This window comes from Salmo salar, chromosome 13 (genome assembly GCF_965601325.2).
Source record: "Salmo salar chromosome 13, fSalSal1, whole genome shotgun sequence".
NCBI lineage: Eukaryota > Metazoa > Chordata > Actinopteri > Salmoniformes > Salmonidae > Salmo > Salmo salar.
Window position 1 is genome coordinate 61,513,922 of NC_138303.1, and position 18,705 is coordinate 61,532,626.

The 18,705-nt window shown below is 46.9% G+C and overlaps 1 protein-coding gene across 7 annotated transcripts in view; it reads left to right on the forward strand.

Annotated features, from left to right (window-relative positions):
- LOC106567521 (rap guanine nucleotide exchange factor 6) overlaps positions 1-18,705 on the forward strand; it is a 167,687-nt gene that overhangs the window by 129,229 nt on the left and 19,753 nt on the right. For 6 of the 7 annotated variants that reach the window (XM_014136858.3, XM_014136862.3, XM_014136861.3 and 3 more), the window contains 9 exons: positions 1,851-1,958; positions 2,269-2,472; positions 2,667-2,775; positions 3,074-3,317; positions 7,879-8,036; positions 9,388-9,402; positions 11,074-11,314; positions 15,736-15,844; positions 16,090-16,373. In XM_014136858.3, coding sequence (XP_013992333.1) covers positions 1,851-1,958; positions 2,269-2,472; positions 2,667-2,775; positions 3,074-3,317; positions 7,879-8,036; positions 9,388-9,402; positions 11,074-11,314; positions 15,736-15,844; positions 16,090-16,373 — 1,472 coding nt within the window. The remainder of the gene's footprint in view (positions 1-1,850; positions 1,959-2,268; positions 2,473-2,666; positions 2,776-3,073; positions 3,318-7,878; positions 8,037-9,387; positions 9,403-11,073; positions 11,315-15,735; positions 15,845-16,089; positions 16,374-18,705) is intronic. The other variant, XM_014136859.3, reaches the window with a different exon arrangement.

Here is an 18,705-nt window from a genome sequence, read left to right on the forward strand (position 1 = left end):
TGCGTGTGCGCGTGTACATGTGTGTGTGTGTGTGTTTGCGTTGTGCCTGCTTCCTTATGTGAAGGCGTGGGTATACTACACAGTAATCAATACAACTTGTGCCAGGTCAGCGTTCTTGGTTGTATGGGGGATTTGTCCCGTCCAGATACTCTCATAGTGCATAAATGATTTAACATAAGATTAGTCTTGTGCTGTCAATAGTGTTTATTGGGATGTCATTTGTCGCGTAATCATTCTTCCTCTTAAAGGGGCCCTTCCCCTCAAAGAGAGAGTCGCTGTTTGTTGCTCTGTCTGCGGTGTGGTTGCTTCATTGTGTGCGAAGATGACCTTTGCTTAGATTGGAACTATGCTACTATTGGTTTTTTTCAGCCACTGCATTTCCGGACTCTTGCAGGTCAAAGAAAGATTACGGAGAAATATATTTTTGTCATCTCACCTCTATGATAGAGTGCATTCAGAAAGTATTCATTCCCCTTGACTCATTCCAAAAATGTTTGTGTTACAGCCTGATTTCAAAATAGATTTCATATATTTTTTTTATCTCACCCATCTACACACAAATACCCCATAATGACAAAGTGAAAACATATTTTTTTTTAAATGTTTGCAAGTTTAGTGAAAATGAAATACAGATATATCAAGTATTCATTCCCCTGAGTGTTAGTACTTTGTAGAAGCGCCTTTGGCGGTGATTACAGCTTTGAGTCGTCTTGGGTATGTCTGTATCAGCTTTGCACATCTGGATTTGTGGATTTTCTCCCGTTCTTCCTTGCAGATTTTCTCAAACTCTGTTAAATTAGATGGGGAGTGGCAGTTAACAGCAATCTTCAAGTCTTTTCCCAGATTTTCAATGGGATTAAAGTCTGGGCTTTGGCTGGACCACTCAAGGACTTTCACAGTCTTGTTCTGAAGCCATTACAGCATTGCTTTGTATCTATGCTTACGGTCATTGTTCTGTTAGAATGTAAATCTTCGCCCCAGTCTAAGGTTGTTTGCTCTCTGAAGCAGATTTTCATCCAGGATTTACCTGTATTTGGCTCCATTCATTGTTCCCCCTATCCTTACCAGTCTCCCAGTCCTTGCCGCTGAAATGCATCCCCATAACATAATGCTGCCGCTGAAATGCATCCTCATAACATGATGCTGCCACCGCCATGCTTCACGGTGGGGTTGGTGTTAGATGGGTGATGAGCTGTGCATGGTTTTCTCCAGACATAGTGCTTTGCGTTCAGGCCAAAGAGTTACATTTTTGTTTTATCAGACCACAGAATCAATTGCCTTATGTTCTCAGTCTTTCACGTGCCTTTTTGCAAACGGTGCCTTTTTCTCAGGAGTGGCTTCCATCTGTCCACATTCCCCTTAAACCCAGTTTGGTGAAGTGCTGTAGAGGATCTCCCATCTCAGCCAAGGAACTCTGTAGTTCTGTCAGAGTGGTCATTTGGTTCTTGGTTACCTCCTTGACCAAGGTCCTTCTTGCCCAGTTGCTCAGTTTGGTCGGACGGCCAGCTCTAGGCAGGAGTCTGTGTAGTTCCATATTTTTTCCATTTCCCGATGATTAATTAATTTTCATTACATTTGCTAATATTTCTAGAAACATGTTTTCACTTTGTCATTATGGAGTATTGTGTGTAGATTGGTGAGTAAAACATATATTTAACCCATTTTGAATTCAGGGTGTAACACAAGAAAATGTGGAATAAGTCAAGAGGTATGAATACTTTCTGAAGGCACTGTATCTTTAGCCTCTGCTAAAATTGAATGTTTGGAGCTTGCTGCTTTTTAGAAACTATACAGGATTCTCTATGAAGTTTGTTGACTAAGCTTTGACAGCGTTGTGTTTCGCTGTGCAGGTGACACGCATAGTGTTGTTATGGGTGAACAACCATTTCAACGACTTTGAAGGTGACCCAGCCATGACAAGATTCCTTGAAGACTTTGAGAAGCTGCTGGAAACCACAGTAAGATCACCTTTCCCATATTGTGTCTATACTAACTGTGCATCCCAAATGGCACTCTATTCCCTATAGTGCACTATTATTGACCAAAGCACTATGAGCCCTGGTCAAAAGTAGTGCACTATATAATGAATAGGTGTTTACACCGTCACTAAACTAAAGCCTCACACCTTCAGCTTCACTCTGTGGTCAGACAGACGTACCGAGCTTCTGTCTGTGGGTGTAACAACCCTGCGGTTGAACCAGATGTGTTAGCCCAGGTCAGTTGAGTGAGTGAGTGAGTAGGTGTTGAAGCCTGTTCTGTTCCTTTTAGAAAATGAAGGGTCACCTGAGGCTACTGAACATAGCGTGTGCAGCCAAGGCCAAGTGGAGGCAGATCACCCTGCAGAAACCGTCCAGAGAGTCCCCGCTCTACTTCAGCCTGCATGGCGGCAGCGAGAGGGGCTTCGGCATCTTCGTGGAGTTGGTGGAGGGGGGCAGCAAGGCCGCGGAGGCTGGACTCAAACGGGGAGACCAGGTAGGAGACGTGTTTACTCGTGTTGTAATGTTTTTACGTTGTACTTTTAATATTCAAAGAAAACGGTGTGGCTTTTGCTTTGTTTTTCTTCCATACATTTCATACCGTTTAGATTGCTGTTCAGATGGCCTGTGTGGGTAGTATCAGTAACAAGTGCAGTTGACTGAAATCTCTCTTGTGTTTTCCTCCTTCAGATAATGGAGATCAATGGTCAGAACTTTGAGAACATCTCCTACGTCAAAGCTATGGACTTCCTGAGGAACAACACACACCTCTCCATCACAGTCAAGACCAACATCTTCGGTTAGTACAATCTGCCCTCTTACCATAACTAGAATTATTTCATTTTAACGATGCAGGACCATCTGAAATTAAAATGCCAGATGTCAACAGTAGTCTGTACCTGGGTCAGTGCCTGTGTCGGTATCTGTGGCCGGTCGTGTGTTGGATTGCAGAATGCTTGTAACTTTCTCAAGTTTCCCAAGTCTTCCAACCATACTTTCTGGAAAACCTGGGAATTCTGCAAAAGTTACCAGGATTTTACAACCCTAGTTCTGTGACCTGCGTCTTGCCATTCACCCACTATCCCTCCTCTCCCCAGTGTTCAAAGAGCTGCTGAGCCGGATCGTTCACGAGAAGAAGAATGGCGTTCCGCACATCCCCAAGATCCAGGAGAAGAAGGGCAACCGCTTCTCCATCCCTGACCTGCCTGGAGACATGGAGTTCCCCACAGACCACAAGGCCACCAAGAAGATGAAGGCCAACACCGTTTCTGGGGGACGGAACAAGATCAGGAAGATGCTCGAGAAGACCCGCTTCAGCATCCTACCACCTAAACCCTTCAGGTAGGAGAGTATCGTGTTTTATTTGTTTGTATTCACTGGGCTTTAAGGTAAAAGGGAGTCATCATGATCATCACCCTCGATTTCGCTCCATATCAGCGACAGCTAGACCATTCTCATTCGCTCTACCCTTAAAATCTTTTAAAGTTATTGTAGATTAAAGGAAAAGCGTTTTTGAGGAGGGTCTGTTCTTTGAAAACATAAACATGCAATTTTAGTCCCATTTCATACCTCCATTGGACTCATTATGATCCGTACTGTTTCAGTGCAGGGTGAGAACGAAACAGTGTTACTTGCCCAGGGAGACGTTGGCAACGGTCTCACGTAAAGTTCTGCCTTTCCCCTCGACGCATGCTCTGCTCCGTCAGCTCATCTAGTGTAATTACCCTGCATTTCATGAAACCGTTTAGCATCATTGGAGGCATTGATCTGCCATAGCCAACCAACAACTGTATCTAAATCACATCGCTTTCATTCATGTTTTATTCCATTTACTCTGCGGGGACTTAGAGAAAGTGGAGATGAGAGACTGATTGGGGAGCATCACGCTTCTTTAGTAGTCTATCTATTATAAACCGACAATGTGCGAGAACGTGGTAGTAGCGCACCACGGCGGATGCTAGTAGCTAGCGATTATGGTAAAAGTCATCAACAGCTTTATGTGTGGTTGTTATTCGTGCTGGGGTAGTGAAGTCAGTGTATGATTTAAGACGTCAGTCACTTCTAATGCTTGGCCTTATACTGTCAACTCATCGGGCTACTGATGTGATGGAACATATCCTCTTCTCTCTACTTAGGCTGTGTGCCAAACGGCACCCTATTCCCTGCGTTTTGTTTTGACCGGGGCCCATAGGGGAATGGTGAACCGTTTGGGACCCAGGCTTAGTGTAATAAACAGTGGTGAAGACCGTACAAAGGGCAAGCAGAGGTCTCCATCTTTATTCCACTTGTGTGATACTTGAGTCATGTGCCTTTTCTGATGGCGATGGAAACAGGAGGATGGACAGGTCAGGGAAGGTAGCCTAGTGGTTAGAGCGTTGGACTAGTAACCGGGAAGGTTGCAAGATCGAATCCCCGAGCTGACATGGTATAAAAATCTGTCGTTCTGTCACTGAACAAGGCAGTTAACCCACTGTTCCTAGGCCATCGTTGAAAATAAAAATGTGTTCTTTACTGACTTTCCTAGTTAAATAAAGTTTTTTTTTTAAGTAGGCTACTCCCTGCAGTATTCTACAGTAGGCAAGTCACATGACAGCCTGGCTTTGCTGCTGGGTCATATATTGATCAACCAGTTGATTTACTGGGATTCCATTGGCAGCCAATAGACTAGGTAGATTGAGCTGGACGCGAATGGTGGTGATTCGACGAGACGACTGCGAGGGATAGCCAGGGCATGTATCATCTAACCTCTTAAACGCTCATTCTTATTCTCATTATCTGTGTTTCAAAGTGTATAAATAGAAATATCAGCCATTTGTCAAAAGCAGGCCGTCCTGTCCTTTCCTGATGTAAATGTACACTGAGTGTACAAAACATTGCGATATAATGTTGAGTTTGCACCCTATTTTAAACTCGTAACAGCCTCAATTCGTCAGAGCATGGACTTTTACAAGGTGTCAAAAGCGTTCCACAGGGATGCTGGCCCATGTTGACTCCAATGCTTCCCACAGTTGTGTCAGGTTGGCTGGATGTCCTTTGGGTGGCGGAGCATTCTTGATACACACGTGGAACTGTTGAGCGTGAATAACCCAGCAAGCGTTGCAGTTCTTTACACTTAAACTGGTGTGCCTGGCACCTACTGCCATACCTCGTTCAAAGGCACTTCAATATTCTGTCTTGCCCATTCAGACTCTGAATGGCACACATACACAATCCTTCTTTAACCTGTCTCCTCCCCTTCATCTACACTGATTGAAGCGAATTTAGCAGGTCACATAAATAAGGGAACAATGCTTTCACCTGGTTATTCTATGTTTTGTACACTCAGTGTATATTGGATGTGTAAATGTATATTCAATGCTTTTAGTATATTTGATTAGTGTGAGGTTATCAGTTACGTCAATGATGACTGGTTCAATTAAATAAGGAAACAATCGTTTTTCACTACTTTTGTGTCTGCCCATGTGTGTTTGACTGAGATGTGTGTAGCTACATCACAGGAGGTTGGTGGCACCTTCATTGGCAGGGGGATGGACTCGTGGTAACGGCTGGAGCGGAATCCGTGGAATGGTATCAAGCAGCTGGTTTGATGCCATTCCATTTGCTCTGTTCCAGCCTCTATTATGAGCCATCCTCCCCTCCGCAGCCTCCACTGGGGTACATTTACTGAATGTCCATCTGTATGTGTGTGTGTGTGTGTGTGTGTAACGTCCAGTGTCTGGATACTGTGGCCTTGCCCGTCGTCTCTTCATTTTCTGCCTGTCTGTGTTGTTGCTGCTCAGTGCTAACATGCCGCTGGCACACTGTACTGTACTGCAGCCTTGTTGTTCTGTTGTTCTCATGCTCTTCACTGTCCTCTGTCCCTCCTCTAACTGCCTCACCTGCACAGGGGACTCTTTGGGTAAGACACTTGTTGTGTAATTTAGTTCCCTCATTCACTGGCAACGTGGAGAAAACACAGTATGTGTTCCAAATGGGACCCTTTTCCCTATATGGGCCCTGGGCATTCAGTGCACTACGTAGGGCATAGGGTGCCATTTCTGACGCGGGCGCACACAGTCATTGTAGGCAGGGAGGAATTCAGCAATGACCTTTTTAACGGAAAGCCGGAGGACTGCATTGGGATCTTCATGCGATTTAAAAATCCTTCAGAATCTCTGCACGCGTTCCTAAAGCTACCGAGGCACTTAACAGATTGGAGCGCTCCTTGAAACGTGTAGCGTTTCTGTAGCGTTCTCTGCAGCGTCACGGTCGGTTAGAGTAGAGCTCGAGAATACGGTGAAGTATTGCGTCGACTTCAGGGGGATGTGATTCTACGCTCGTTTGTGCTTCCGTGTGCAGCTTTCTTCTCGGCTTCACATCCCATAGTGCTTCACTCCACATTTTATGCATGCAACACACCGTAGTCTAAAGGAAATGGCATGTATGCATTTGATAGGGATTGAAGTGTAACATGATAAGGTGCTTGCCTATAATCGTATTCTGAAAAGTATTCTGAAAAGTATTCTGAAAAGTGCTCACGTACCTAACCTAGGCGTAATGTAGACATCTGAATCACCTTGGGCCGTGTAGGGCTAAGACTGAGTTTTGAGGAAGTAGAGTTTAAACGTTTGGTTGAATCAGAAGTTACTGAGGAATGTGATTGTCATTCGGGCTTTCTGCGGTAGTACATATGATAGAATCCTATCTATGACGTGTGTATGTTTCTGTGTGTCTTATGTCTACATTCTGTTTATGCTGTGTCAATGTCGGTAAGTTGTTATGTGCGCTCTGCTAACCGTGCTTGCCTGGTCCCTGGTCTCTTTGTACTGTCTTGTCAAGCCCTATGGTCATTGTCACGCCAAACCATTGGAGTCGGCAAGACCGCACAAAAGGATCTGGGACCAGCAGGCTATGTTGGTCCCGTATCAGTCTGTGTTTGTCATTTGGGGGAGGAGGGGCCTTGGGGTCAATCAGTTAGTCCACCTGTGTGGGGGGGGGGGGACTTTTCTGACCAGAATCCCAAAATCTTAAACGGACCCTTACCTTAACCATAAGCCAAATTCTTACTGACTGTAACCTAATTTTAACCCATTCGGAGAATTAGACCTAGGCCAAAGTATCGCTTTACACGTCAGCCATGTCCCCTTCCGTCTCCAGCAGCTGCGAGGGCCGTTTAGTACGGAAACAGTCAATTAGAGCCGTAGCCTGGAGGCCTGATGTTGGTGTTCTGACACCGCCAGGGGAGTGGCATCCAGCCACACAGACACCACCGCATCCCCCAATCGTAATGAAACCATTCGTCAAAAGGATCCCATTTGCATATCAGACCCGTTTAATGCTGATGTCTCTTTCTGTCCCTGTTTACCCTCGAGAGTTGACTCTAGACAGACTCACAGAGAGGCAGGCCAGGCAAGAAGACCTCTCATCCCAGCCCCATTGAAACGTCTGTCTTAGATTGAATGTCACGCATAAAGGTTTTTTTTTCTTTTTTCGGTGTCTGTACAAAGGCTCCTCATCCTTGCCATCAATCATGCATAGTGTTTGTTTGGGTGTCTGTGCGTGTCTTGTTGATGTGTGTATGTGTGCTCACTGGGCTGTCATCATCATTCCTGGGCCTGGTTTGTGTTGGGTTTTCGGTGCACCCTGCTCGTCAGCCGCATCATTCATGTGATCTTTCATGGATGGATCTTAGCCAACCCCACGAGTATCCATCACTACCTATGAAAGGATTGCTGTGATTGCGGTGCATTGTAGGGATATCAAGAAGACCAGGAATGCTTCTTTTTAACTGTTTATTTGAATGCGGCGTGATTGAATATGACTCCGGGGCCAGGAGTTTCTGACCAGGGAAAACTCGAGCCCCTTGTCGTAAGTGATCTGACGTCCCCTCTCTTCTCCCACTCTCTGTCTCTCTGTGCCACAGTGATGGTGGCGTGGGCCAGTCACAGGATGACAGCATCGTGGGCACGAAACAGTGCAGGCACAGCGTGGCCATCATGCCCATCCCTGGCAGCCTCTCATCCAGCAGCCCTGACCTGCTGCAGCCAGCCACTAATGTGTTGGACTTCTCCAATCCAGCAGGTGAAACACACACACACACACACACACACCACACACACACACACACACACTCTCTTTTCTTGGTTAAATAAGGGTGAGATAAAAACACAGAGGCAGAAGCACTCACTGCCGCTAGGCCAACATCTGACCATTCACTCTCATGCTCACCACACGGCGATCACTGCTTGGGTAGTGAAGACTGCTCACTACTCCACTGAGACAATTACCAACTGAAGATGGGCGCACTTTACACAAGTGTTTATCTTGTTCATTTTTCAAGCGTGTGGCCTCTTCAGACTGGGTTATGTTGGCAATAGGCGTAACTTTGGAGCTCTGCGGTGGGAAAACAGCAGTAATTACTCAGGGAGGAATACTTCTCACAGAGAGTGAAAGCACTTCCTGCTTGGAGAAACTCCTCTCACTGTTCTGCCTCGCAGGCCCTCGGGTTAATCACAGAATTGATCATTATAAGCACGCCACACACATAGACACACACACACACACACCGGTGTTCCGTTTCTCCTCTGTGTCTCAAGCATTTCCATTTCAAGAGCTCGGACATGAAACCGAATTAGAGCCATATGAAAGGGATTAAACGCTGACAGATTTCAGAGCCCATAATTATTGAAACAACTAAGCGGCCTCCCCGAGGAGAGTGGAGGGGGGAATATGCTTTTGATTTATCCTCCCCAATCATTTGTCATTCAGCGCAGCCCGCAGTCAGAGGGTCCAGTCTGCAGCCCCAATACATCACGCACGCCTGTAGAAGACTGCCCCCCCCCCACCTTCCTCCAAGCCCACTGAGATAGGAGATAAATCATCTTCTATTAGTGCCATTTCTCTTCTCCACCGACCGCGCTCTGGCTCTTTCACTGTGACTGACGGGTAGGGGGGGGGGGGGGGGGGGTGTTCAGTGACAAGTGCAGACCCCCCCCCTCCCACTCATTTCAAAGCGGCCCTCTCAGTGTGAGGAGTAATCCCTCACAAAGCCTGGCCTCAAATTAGATTAAGAGGGGGGGGGGGATCAGAGAAACTGGAGTTTGGAGTTAAATACGGTGTTATTCTTCTAGGCCTTTGATTGGGTGTAAGAAGGCTTGTCTGGGGGCTCGTGTATGTGTGTCACTGCGGCAGACTCAGATCCCAGCTCTCTGTCCCACACACACTGTGCCCTCCCTCTCTCCAGTACACTGATCTGATTATAAACAGATGCTTTAGTGAAAGTCCCTCTGCCCCGCTGACGTTCTCCGTCCTCCCACAACGGGAAAGCTGTCGTTCAAAGTCCTCTCTTTCTCTTCCATGTTTCCAACCACTGTTCACTCCCTCCCTCTCTCTCTTTCTCTCTCTCTCTTTCCTCCTCTGCCTGCTTCCCCAGCCGTGAGCTTCTACTGTAAGTATCTACGTGCTCTCTTCCCAGTCTCAGTGGAAGACCGGGGCTCTGTTCGTTTTGGCAACATTCAGTTTATGCTTCCAAGTTTCCCATCCCGTCATTTTTTCCCCCCTCTTCATTCATGAGCTTTCGAATTCCGTCTCTCTCTGTGTCATACGTCATGGACCAAAGTCTAAGTTGGGCTCTGCGTGAAGGTCTTGGGCCTCGTTCCAAATAGCACACTGTTCCCTTACATAGTGCGCTACATTTGAAAAGAGCCCTATGGGACCTGGTGAAATGTAGTGCAACTAATTGGGACCTATCCTTCGTGATGGCTGAATGTGTTTGACTATTTTTTTGTGTTAAAGGAGCTTCGCGTTAAAGCGCCGTGCCGCGCCTGGCCATGTGCTTTCCTCCCAGCTCTGTTGCTCTGCTCCTGTCTGCTAATGCTGCTTTAGGTGGGATTTATATCTAGTGGTTCTGTGACAGAGGGAACAGGAAAAAGGCTTAGCAGGCAGGCCTAGGGGGTGTTAGGTGTTAGGGGGGGGGGACCCAAATAGTGTTGCGTCAGCAGAAACTTCCGAAGATAACCGCCCCCAGAGCCAGGAGTCTTTTCTCAGTGGAAAACGGCCTTTTCCTGTGTGGACGCCATCTTTCTCACGACACAATAAATAATTGGTTTGTTAATCGTTTTCATTCGTTTAGGGCGGTATTAGTCCTGTCAAGGAGGTGTATAGATGATTATTATATATGATTGCTCTAGACCCTCGGCACAAATCGCCCCCACTTTTAGTTTAAGTAGGTTGAAATGGTTGATTATGGCTTAGCCACTGCACTGTATTTAGACTCATCTGCAGCAGTGTTATTGTTGTGCCTCAGCGATTTGTTTCTGCTGATCTTGCTGCTGTAATGGGAATAATGAATGGGGTTTCTAGTTATGGGCTCAGACATAGTGAGAGATGAGGCCAGAAAGGAGCACATAGATTCCATAATGGCTGTGCCTCACAGTCCGTTGAGCATGCTTCACTCTACTCCCTGGAAAACACGGAGGGAGCAGTGCCGTGTTCGATACGGTCATCTGTCAGCCAAGCCCATTCCCCCTTTTATTTATGTTTTCCTCTTGAAGTCATTAGGCTCCCTGCATGACTGCTCCCAGGCACACGATCCCTCCCCGCCTGTCCTCACTCCCTCCAATGTCATGCCTTTATCCACGCTCTTCCCCTCCACCCATACCGCTTATCGTCCTCCGCTATTCATGCCTCGTTGTTTTACCCTGCTGAGTGTGCAATGGACCACAAGCACTTTCATGTGCAAGCAGAGAAAGTCTGAAGTGCTTGTTCCCTTTGGCATATTGGGAAATGCATCTCGCGTGCGTATCCTTTAGCCACGAGGGCGGTTTGCTTCCTTATTTTTAACTTTTGGGTTACCATGGAAATTGTAAACTTTTTTTGTTGCCGGAGACTTTTATTTTGGTTCACTATATTCACCCTTCTGTGTGAAAGAGATCTGCGTCCCAAATGGCACCCTGTTTCCTGTATTATAGTGCACTACTTTTGACCAGAGCTCTTTGGGCCCTGGTCAAAAAGTAGTGCGCTCTGTAGGGAATAGGGTGCCGTTTGGGACTCATCTGGTGCATTCTGGTATTCCGTCCATCCTAAGTCTCCGAAGCTGTTCTTCTCCTCCGCTCGTCAGACATTCCAGACCAGGTGATCCGGGTGTTCAAGGCTGACCAGCAGAGCTGTTACATCATCATCAGCAAGGACACCACGGCCAAGGATGTGGTCAGTCACGTGGTCAACGAGTTTGGCCTGAGCGCGGCCCCGGAGAACTACTCCCTCTGTGAGGTGTCGGTCAGTCCCGAGGGCGTCATCAAGCAACGCAGGCTACCTGACCAGCTCTCCAAGCTGGCTGACCGCATCCAGCTAAACGGCAGGTAAGACACTGGACTGTGGTCTTAAATACAGGTCTGCGATCAGATTACCCCACCCCAATCCTATCTTTTAACCTTAAAGGGATACAAAATGGGATAATATGATCTGACCCTGTATCAGTTGTTTGGGGAAACTTCTTCCCAGTTGGTTCCCCTCAGGTCTGAAAATGAGTTAGCTTGTAGTGAGACGGAGGGACTGCTAAGCCTCCCCCTCCTCCTTCCTCCCCATCCCCGCCTCTTCATTCCCAGAAATGCCCTCGTCAGTTAAAACGTCTGCCCTCTTTGTCTCTGCTCTCCCTCTCTGCCGCCGCTCTCCCTCTCTGCCGCCGCTCTACCTTTCTGCCACCGCTCTCCCTCTCTGTCGCCTCTCTGCCACCGCTCTCCCTCTCTGTCGCCTCTCTGCCGCCGCTCTCCCTCTCTGCCGCCGCTCTCCCTCTCTGCCGCCGCTCTCCCTCTCTGCCGCCGCTCTCCCTCTCTGCCGCCGCTCTCCCTCTCTGCCGCCGCTCTCCCTCTCTGCCGCCGCTCTCCCTCTCTGCCGCCTCTCTCCCTCTCTGCCGCCTCTCTCCCTCTCTGCCGCCTCTCTCCCTCTCTGCCGCCTCTCTCCCTCTCTGCCGCCGCTCTCCGTCTCTTCCCCTGCTCCTCTCGTCCCACATCAGACTCATCCCAACTAGCTTAACATGAATATTTGATCCTCTGTCACTGTGTGTGTGCCTCTCTCTGCAGACTGACTGCACGCCTGGAATTATTCATACATACACAACCAGCGGCAGCACACAGAGCCCTGGTGCCTTATGGGTAATAGACAGCCCCTTGGCGCTGTGCAGCGTCCAAAATAGAGCAGCCTAGGTTAGACAATGGAAGCGGAAAGACATTCTTGTCTAGTAAGCGTATAGCTAGCCTGTGTAGACAACAGTATATAAAAAAACAATATACATATACAGTTGAAGTCAGAGTTTGCATACACTTAGGTTGGAGTCATTAAAACTCGTTTTTCAACCACTCCACACATTTCTTGTTAACAAACTATAGTTTTGGCAAATCGGTTAGGACATCTACTTTGTGCATGACACAAGTCATTTTTTCCAACAATTGTTTACAGATAGATTATTTCACTTATAATTCACTGTATCACAATTCCAGTGGGTCAGAAGTTTACATACACTAAGTTGACTCTGCCTTTAACCTCTATGGGCTAGACTCAACAGCCAGTGGAATCCCGTGGCGCGATATTCAAATACCTTAGAAATGCTATTACTTCAATTTCTCAAACATATGACTATTTTACAGAATTTTAAAGACAAGACTCTCGTTAATCTAACCACACTGTCCGATTTCAAAAAGGCTTTACAACGAAAGCAAAACATTAGATTATGTCAGCAGAGTACCCAGCCAGAAATAATCAGACACCCATTTTTCAAGCTAGCATATAATGTCACAAAAACCAAAACCACAGCTAAATGTAGCACTAACCTTTAATGATCTTCATCAGATGACACTCCTAGGACATTATGTTATACAATACATGCATGTTTTGTTCAATCAAGTTCATATTTATATCAAAAACCAGCTTTTTACATTAGCATGTGACTAGCATGTGACTAGCATTCCCACCAAACACTTCCGGTGAATTTACTAAATTACTCACGATAAACGTTCACAAAAAACATAACAATTATTTTAAGAATTATAGATACAGAACTCCTTTATGCAATCGCTATGTCCGATTTTAAAATAGCTTTTCGGTGAAAGCACATTTTGCAATATTCTGAGTAGATAGCCCGGCCATCACGGCTAGCTATTTTGACACCCACCAAGTTTGGTACTCACCAAACTCAGATTTACTATAAGAAAAATTGGATTACCTTCGCTGTTCTTCGTCAGAATGCACTCCCAGGACTTCTTCTTCAATAACAAATGTTGGTTTGGTTCCAAATAATCCATAGTTATATCCAAATAGCGGCGTTTTGTTTGTGCGTTCAAGACACTATCCGAAGGGTAAAGAAGGGTGACGCGCCCGGCGCGTTTCGTGACAAAAAAATTATAAATATTCCATTACCGTACTTCGAAGCATGTCAAACGCTGTTTAAAATCAATTTTTATGCGATTTTTCTCGTAAAAAAAAGATAATATTCCGACCGGGAAACCCTGTTTTCGTTCAAAGACTGAAAATGTAAACATGGTGGAGTCTCGTGCACGAGCGCCCCAGTCTCATTGTTCTCAGATCGACCACTTACCAAATGCGCTACTGTTTTTCAGCCATGGCCTGCAAAGTCATCATTCAACGTTCTGGCGCCTTCTGAGAGCCTATGGGAGCGTTTGAAAATGTCACGTTATGCCAGAGATCCCCTGTTTTGGATAGAGATGATCAAGAAGGCCAAGAAATGGTCAGAGAGGGCGCTTCCTGTTTGGAATCTTCTCAGGTTTTGGCCTGCCAAATGAGTTCTGTTATACTCACAGACAACAGTTTTTGAAACTTTAGGGTGTTTTCTATCCAAATCAAACAATTATATGCATATTCTAGTTACTGGGCAGGAGTAGTAACCAGATTAAATCGGGTATGTTTTTTATCCAGCCGTGCAAATACTGCCCCCTATCCCCAACAGGTTAAACAGCTTGGAAAATTCCAGAAAATTATGTCATGGCTTTAGAATCAAATTTCAAATCAAATTTATTTTTATATAGCCCTTCGTACATCAGCTGATATTCTCAAAGTGCTGTACAGAAACCCAGCCTAAAACCCCAAACAGCAAGCAAAGCATGTGAAAGAAGCACGGTGGCTAGGAAAAACTCCCTAGGAAAAACTCCCTAGAAAGGCCAAAAACCTAGGAAGAAACCTAGAGAGGAACCAGGCTATGAGGGGTGGCCAGTCCTCTTCTGGCTGTGCAGGGTGAATAATATAACAGAACATGGTCAAAATGTTAAAATGTTCATAAATGACCAGCATGGTCAAATAATAATAATCATAGTAGTTGTCGAGGGTGCAACAAGCACGTCCGGTGAACAGGTCAGGGTTCCATAGCCGCAGGCAGAACAGTTGAAACTGGAGCAGCAGCACGGCCAGGTGGACTGGGGACAGCAAGGAGTCATCATACCAGGTAGTCCTGAGGCATGGTCCTAGGGCTCAGGTCCTCCGAGAGAAAGACAGAAAGAGAGAAAGAGAGAATTAGAGAGAGCATATTTAAATACACACAGGACACCGGATAAGACAAGAGAAATACTCCAGATGTAACAGACTGACCCTAGCCCCCCGACACATAAACTACTGCAGCATAAATACTGGAGGCTGACCCTCGATCTGACTTGGTGGGTGACACACAAGCTTAGCCAGCAGAAACCCTCCAGTCCTCACTCCGGTCAAGCCCATACACTCATCTAGCCAGGGGAGTCTCCCCAACCAGCTCCAGCATCAGCCCCTGGCCCAGCATCAGCCCCGGTGGCCCTCCAATCAGCCACAGACGGCTAGAAGCAGCAGCAGGCCTCCTTCCAGGGGGCCAAGCAGCAGAGACCTAGTCCCTTCTACTGTAATCATTACTTATTCAGATCCCCATCCCTGATGCCTTGAGTTGGCAGGTTCGGCCAGGGCATTTTAAGTACACATCAAGTACGATAACGGGCGCCCGGACGTTGCCCCTGAAAAGTGGCACACTGTAAATGTATTGCTGGCCGCTGCGTTGCATTCTAGGTTTAGCTGTAGACACATTTTGGCTCCATTAAGAAGCGCTAGTCCAATGTGCTGCTCTTGGACGCTCTCCCAGAAAAGAGCATCGGGGAGAAATGTGTCTCTCTCTCTCTCTCTCTCTCTCACCCACCCATGGGAAAATGTATGGCTGTAATGGATCACCACTGTCAGTGCCTCCCCCCCCCCCCCAACACATCTTAATACTGCTGCTGTTTGCTGCTGCCCTGGTGGTGTCGACCAGGGAGGTGACATAGTATACAGAAAATACAGAAAATAACGGTGGCATCTTTATTCATGTGGTTATATATTTCTAATGATAATGATGCATTTTATAATTAAGCAATAAGATACCTCTGGGGTTTGTGGTGTTTGACCAACATACCACTCTGCGTTGCATCGTCCCTACAAACAGCCCTTAGCCGTGGTATATTGGCCATATACCACGAACCCCCGAGGTGCCTTATTGCCATTATAAACTGGTTACCGACGTAGTTAGTCATTTTCTGTCATTTCCGTGATATCCCACGGCTTTCAGCCAATCATCATTCAGGGCTCATAATAACTAAACTAAATAAATAAAGATCCCGTATCATTTCTAGACGTGGTCTTGATGTTATGTCTGCTTTGTAATCAACACGTCGTTTTCCCGGTATAAACCTTTATTATTACCGTGTGTGTGTGTGTGTGTGTGTGTGTGTGTGTGTGGTGTGTGTGTGTGTGTGTGTGTGTCCCTCCCTGTCTCCAGGTACTACCTGAAGAACAACATGGATACGGAGACGTTGTGTTCAGACGATGACGCCCAGGAGCTGCTGAAGGAGAGTCACATCACCCTGCTCCAGCTCAGCACCGTGGAGGTGTGTGTGTGTGTGTGTGTGTGTGTGTGTGTGTGGTGTGTGTGTGTGTGTGTGTGTGTGTGTGTGTGTGTGTGTGTGTGTGTGTGTGTGTGTGTGTGTGTGTGTGTGTGTGTGTGTGTGTGTGTTTTCGTGCGTGCGTGTGTTTGTGTATTTCTGTGTGTTTAACACAGGGTTTGAAGACTGTACAGCAGCAGACACGTTCCCCGTCTCGTATGCGTTAATAAAGTCGCCGTGTTGTTCTTCAGGTGGCCGCCCAGCTCTCCATGAGGGACTTTGAGCTGTTCCGTAACATCGAGTCCACCGAGTACGTGGACGACCTCTTCAAGCTGTTGGACTCCTCGGGGGGAGTCCAACAGACACGCCTCAAGCAGTTTGAGGAGGTCATCAACCAGGAGACCTTCTGGGTCGCCACGGAGATCCTGAGGGAGCCCAATGCCATGAAAAGGATGAAGACCATCAAACACTTCATCAAGATCGCTCTGAACTGTAGAGAGTGCAAGAACTTCAACTCCATGTTCGCCATCATCAGGTGAGTTAGTTGGGGGCTGGAGACCAGGAGACCAGTCCCTCCCTCCCTCCCAAGGCAACACTCCCTGTTCTGTCCTCTATCTGTTCCCATTCTAAGCAGTTTGTTGCGTCAGCGTGCCCCGCAATCCTATATCTGTCCCTACGACTTATTGCCTGTCAAAATTGAGTCCCAAAACAGTTATTACATGTCTGCTTTGTTATGTTGTTAACTCTGCCTTCTATGGTTGGGTTACATTGAGCTTCTGTTGTCCGTTGTGCTATTAATTTGACATGAATCTTCAGGGAACTGTGTGTGTGTGTGTGTGTGTGTGTGTGTGTGTGTGTGTGTGTGTGTGTGTGTGTGTGTGTGTGTGTGTGTGTGTGTGTGTGTGTGTGTGTGTGTGTGTGATTGTGTGTGTGTGTGATTGTGTGTGTGTGTGTGTGTGTGTGAGGCAGAGGATGTCCTCTGAGAGCTTTCTGACAATGGGAGTCTGGTTAGGCTCGCTGTGGTCTCCTCACTCAGCCATGGAACGGCCTGGCTGCCGGAGCGCGTGCGTGTTTGCCTGACTCTGCGTGTCTGTGTCGTGTGTGTTCCCTACTGTCTGTGTCATCCAATGTGTAACAAGGCCCTCTGACTCAAGCCCTCTTTAGAGCAGTCAGATCAGTCAGTACCCCTGCTGGCTGATGGGCTTGGCTGGCTGGCTGGCTGGCTGGAGACTCCACTTCAGAGCAGAGAACAATGAGGGTAATTCTAGAGCAGCGCTGCCAGGTCTGTCAGGAGAGGGAGGGAGGGAGGGGGAGAGGAGGGGGTTGGGGGGGAGGGAGGAGAGGAAAGAGGAAACACCAGTCATAATTTGCAGCTCTCTAAATGAATCTGCTCTGAGGTCACAAAGCCACAGGACCTCATTGAGGAAATGGGAAAACAAACACTGAAGATGCATCGTTTTTGGATGGCATGTTTTGTTGTGAGCAAATGGCTTGGGCAGTATACTATGTATACCAGGTTATTCTGAAATACAGACGGTATGATTTACTGAAAAATAGTGTAGAAAAGAATTCTATATAATAAAAACAAACTGCAGGGGGAGTGGTACACCACTGCTTAGAACTAACTGTAAGTTGACTATCTCAGATGTGCCAAATAAATGATCTCCAGCTCAGGACTCAAGCTATGGATTTAGTTTGCTAGCTTGCAAGACCAAGCTTCATGGTTTCAGCAGAGACGATCAATGCCCCCCTGGATCAAGATCCCTGCTGCCTGAAGTTGTTTTGTGTGTAAAAAAAATATATGTATTTGGAGAGAAATAGCGCCCCTATTTAGGTTTTTATTGACCCTTTTTTCCCTCCAATTTTAAAGTGCATTCTAGATCATTCCACACTTAAGGTGCAAAAAAAAAAAAAAAAGCAGATCGACCCATCTCAGTAGAGATGGAACGGTTCTCCAGAGTTGGCCGTCCCTGAGCCCGGGTCCAGTAGCCTATACATCTATAGGTTAACAATGAGGTAAGGTACGGTAGAAATGTATGCAATACAGCTTTATACACCAGTATGGTACAGGAACGGTATGAAAATCTGCATACCGCCCAACCCTAGTGAGTGAATGGGTGTACATTCAAGAAAGAGAGTACTCCTCAATTGTGATAATGTGCATCATCCCCTAAGTGGTACACATTGCTTTCAGCTTTCACTTCTGTATTCCCTGAAGTGTGTCTCTGTACTGTGTGCATGTTGTGTCTGGGCTGGCCTGGGCAGTGTAGTGGTCATCTGGCCAGCTAGCCCCGCTTCCCTACTCCTCTCCCGTTCAGCTCAGAGTGGACTCACCTTTTCCTAGCCTCTGGGTGTCTCAATACTCTCGTGTCGTTTCCTTTCCTTGCTTCCTCTCATCTGCCTTGATGTGAAAAGACTGAGAGGGTAAGAGGATGAGGTCTAACAGTGGGCTGCCTCTCACTTGTCCACTTCATTTGGATGAGTGTGGATGAAGGAAAGTAGACCAGGGCAGAAAACCACTGAAGGAGAGTTTTGAGCCCTAACCAATCTCTCTAGCGTCCTGTCCAGGGTGTACATCAAGCGGCCTCACGCTACAGAAACAGGAGATGAGCGCTTGCTGCTCTATAGGCCATTCTAGCTTGGACAAGGCTTACCAACCTTACCATCTCTCCTCTATAGCAGTGGTCTGAACCCTAACCCCTGACCTCTCCTCCTTGTCTCTTCCTCTACAGTGGTCCGAACCCTAACTGCTGACCTCTCCTCCTTGTCTCTTCCTCTACAGTGGTCTGAACCCTAACCCCTGACCTCTCCTCCTTGTCTCTTCCTCTACAGTGGTCTGAACCCTAACTGCTGACCTCTCCTCCTTG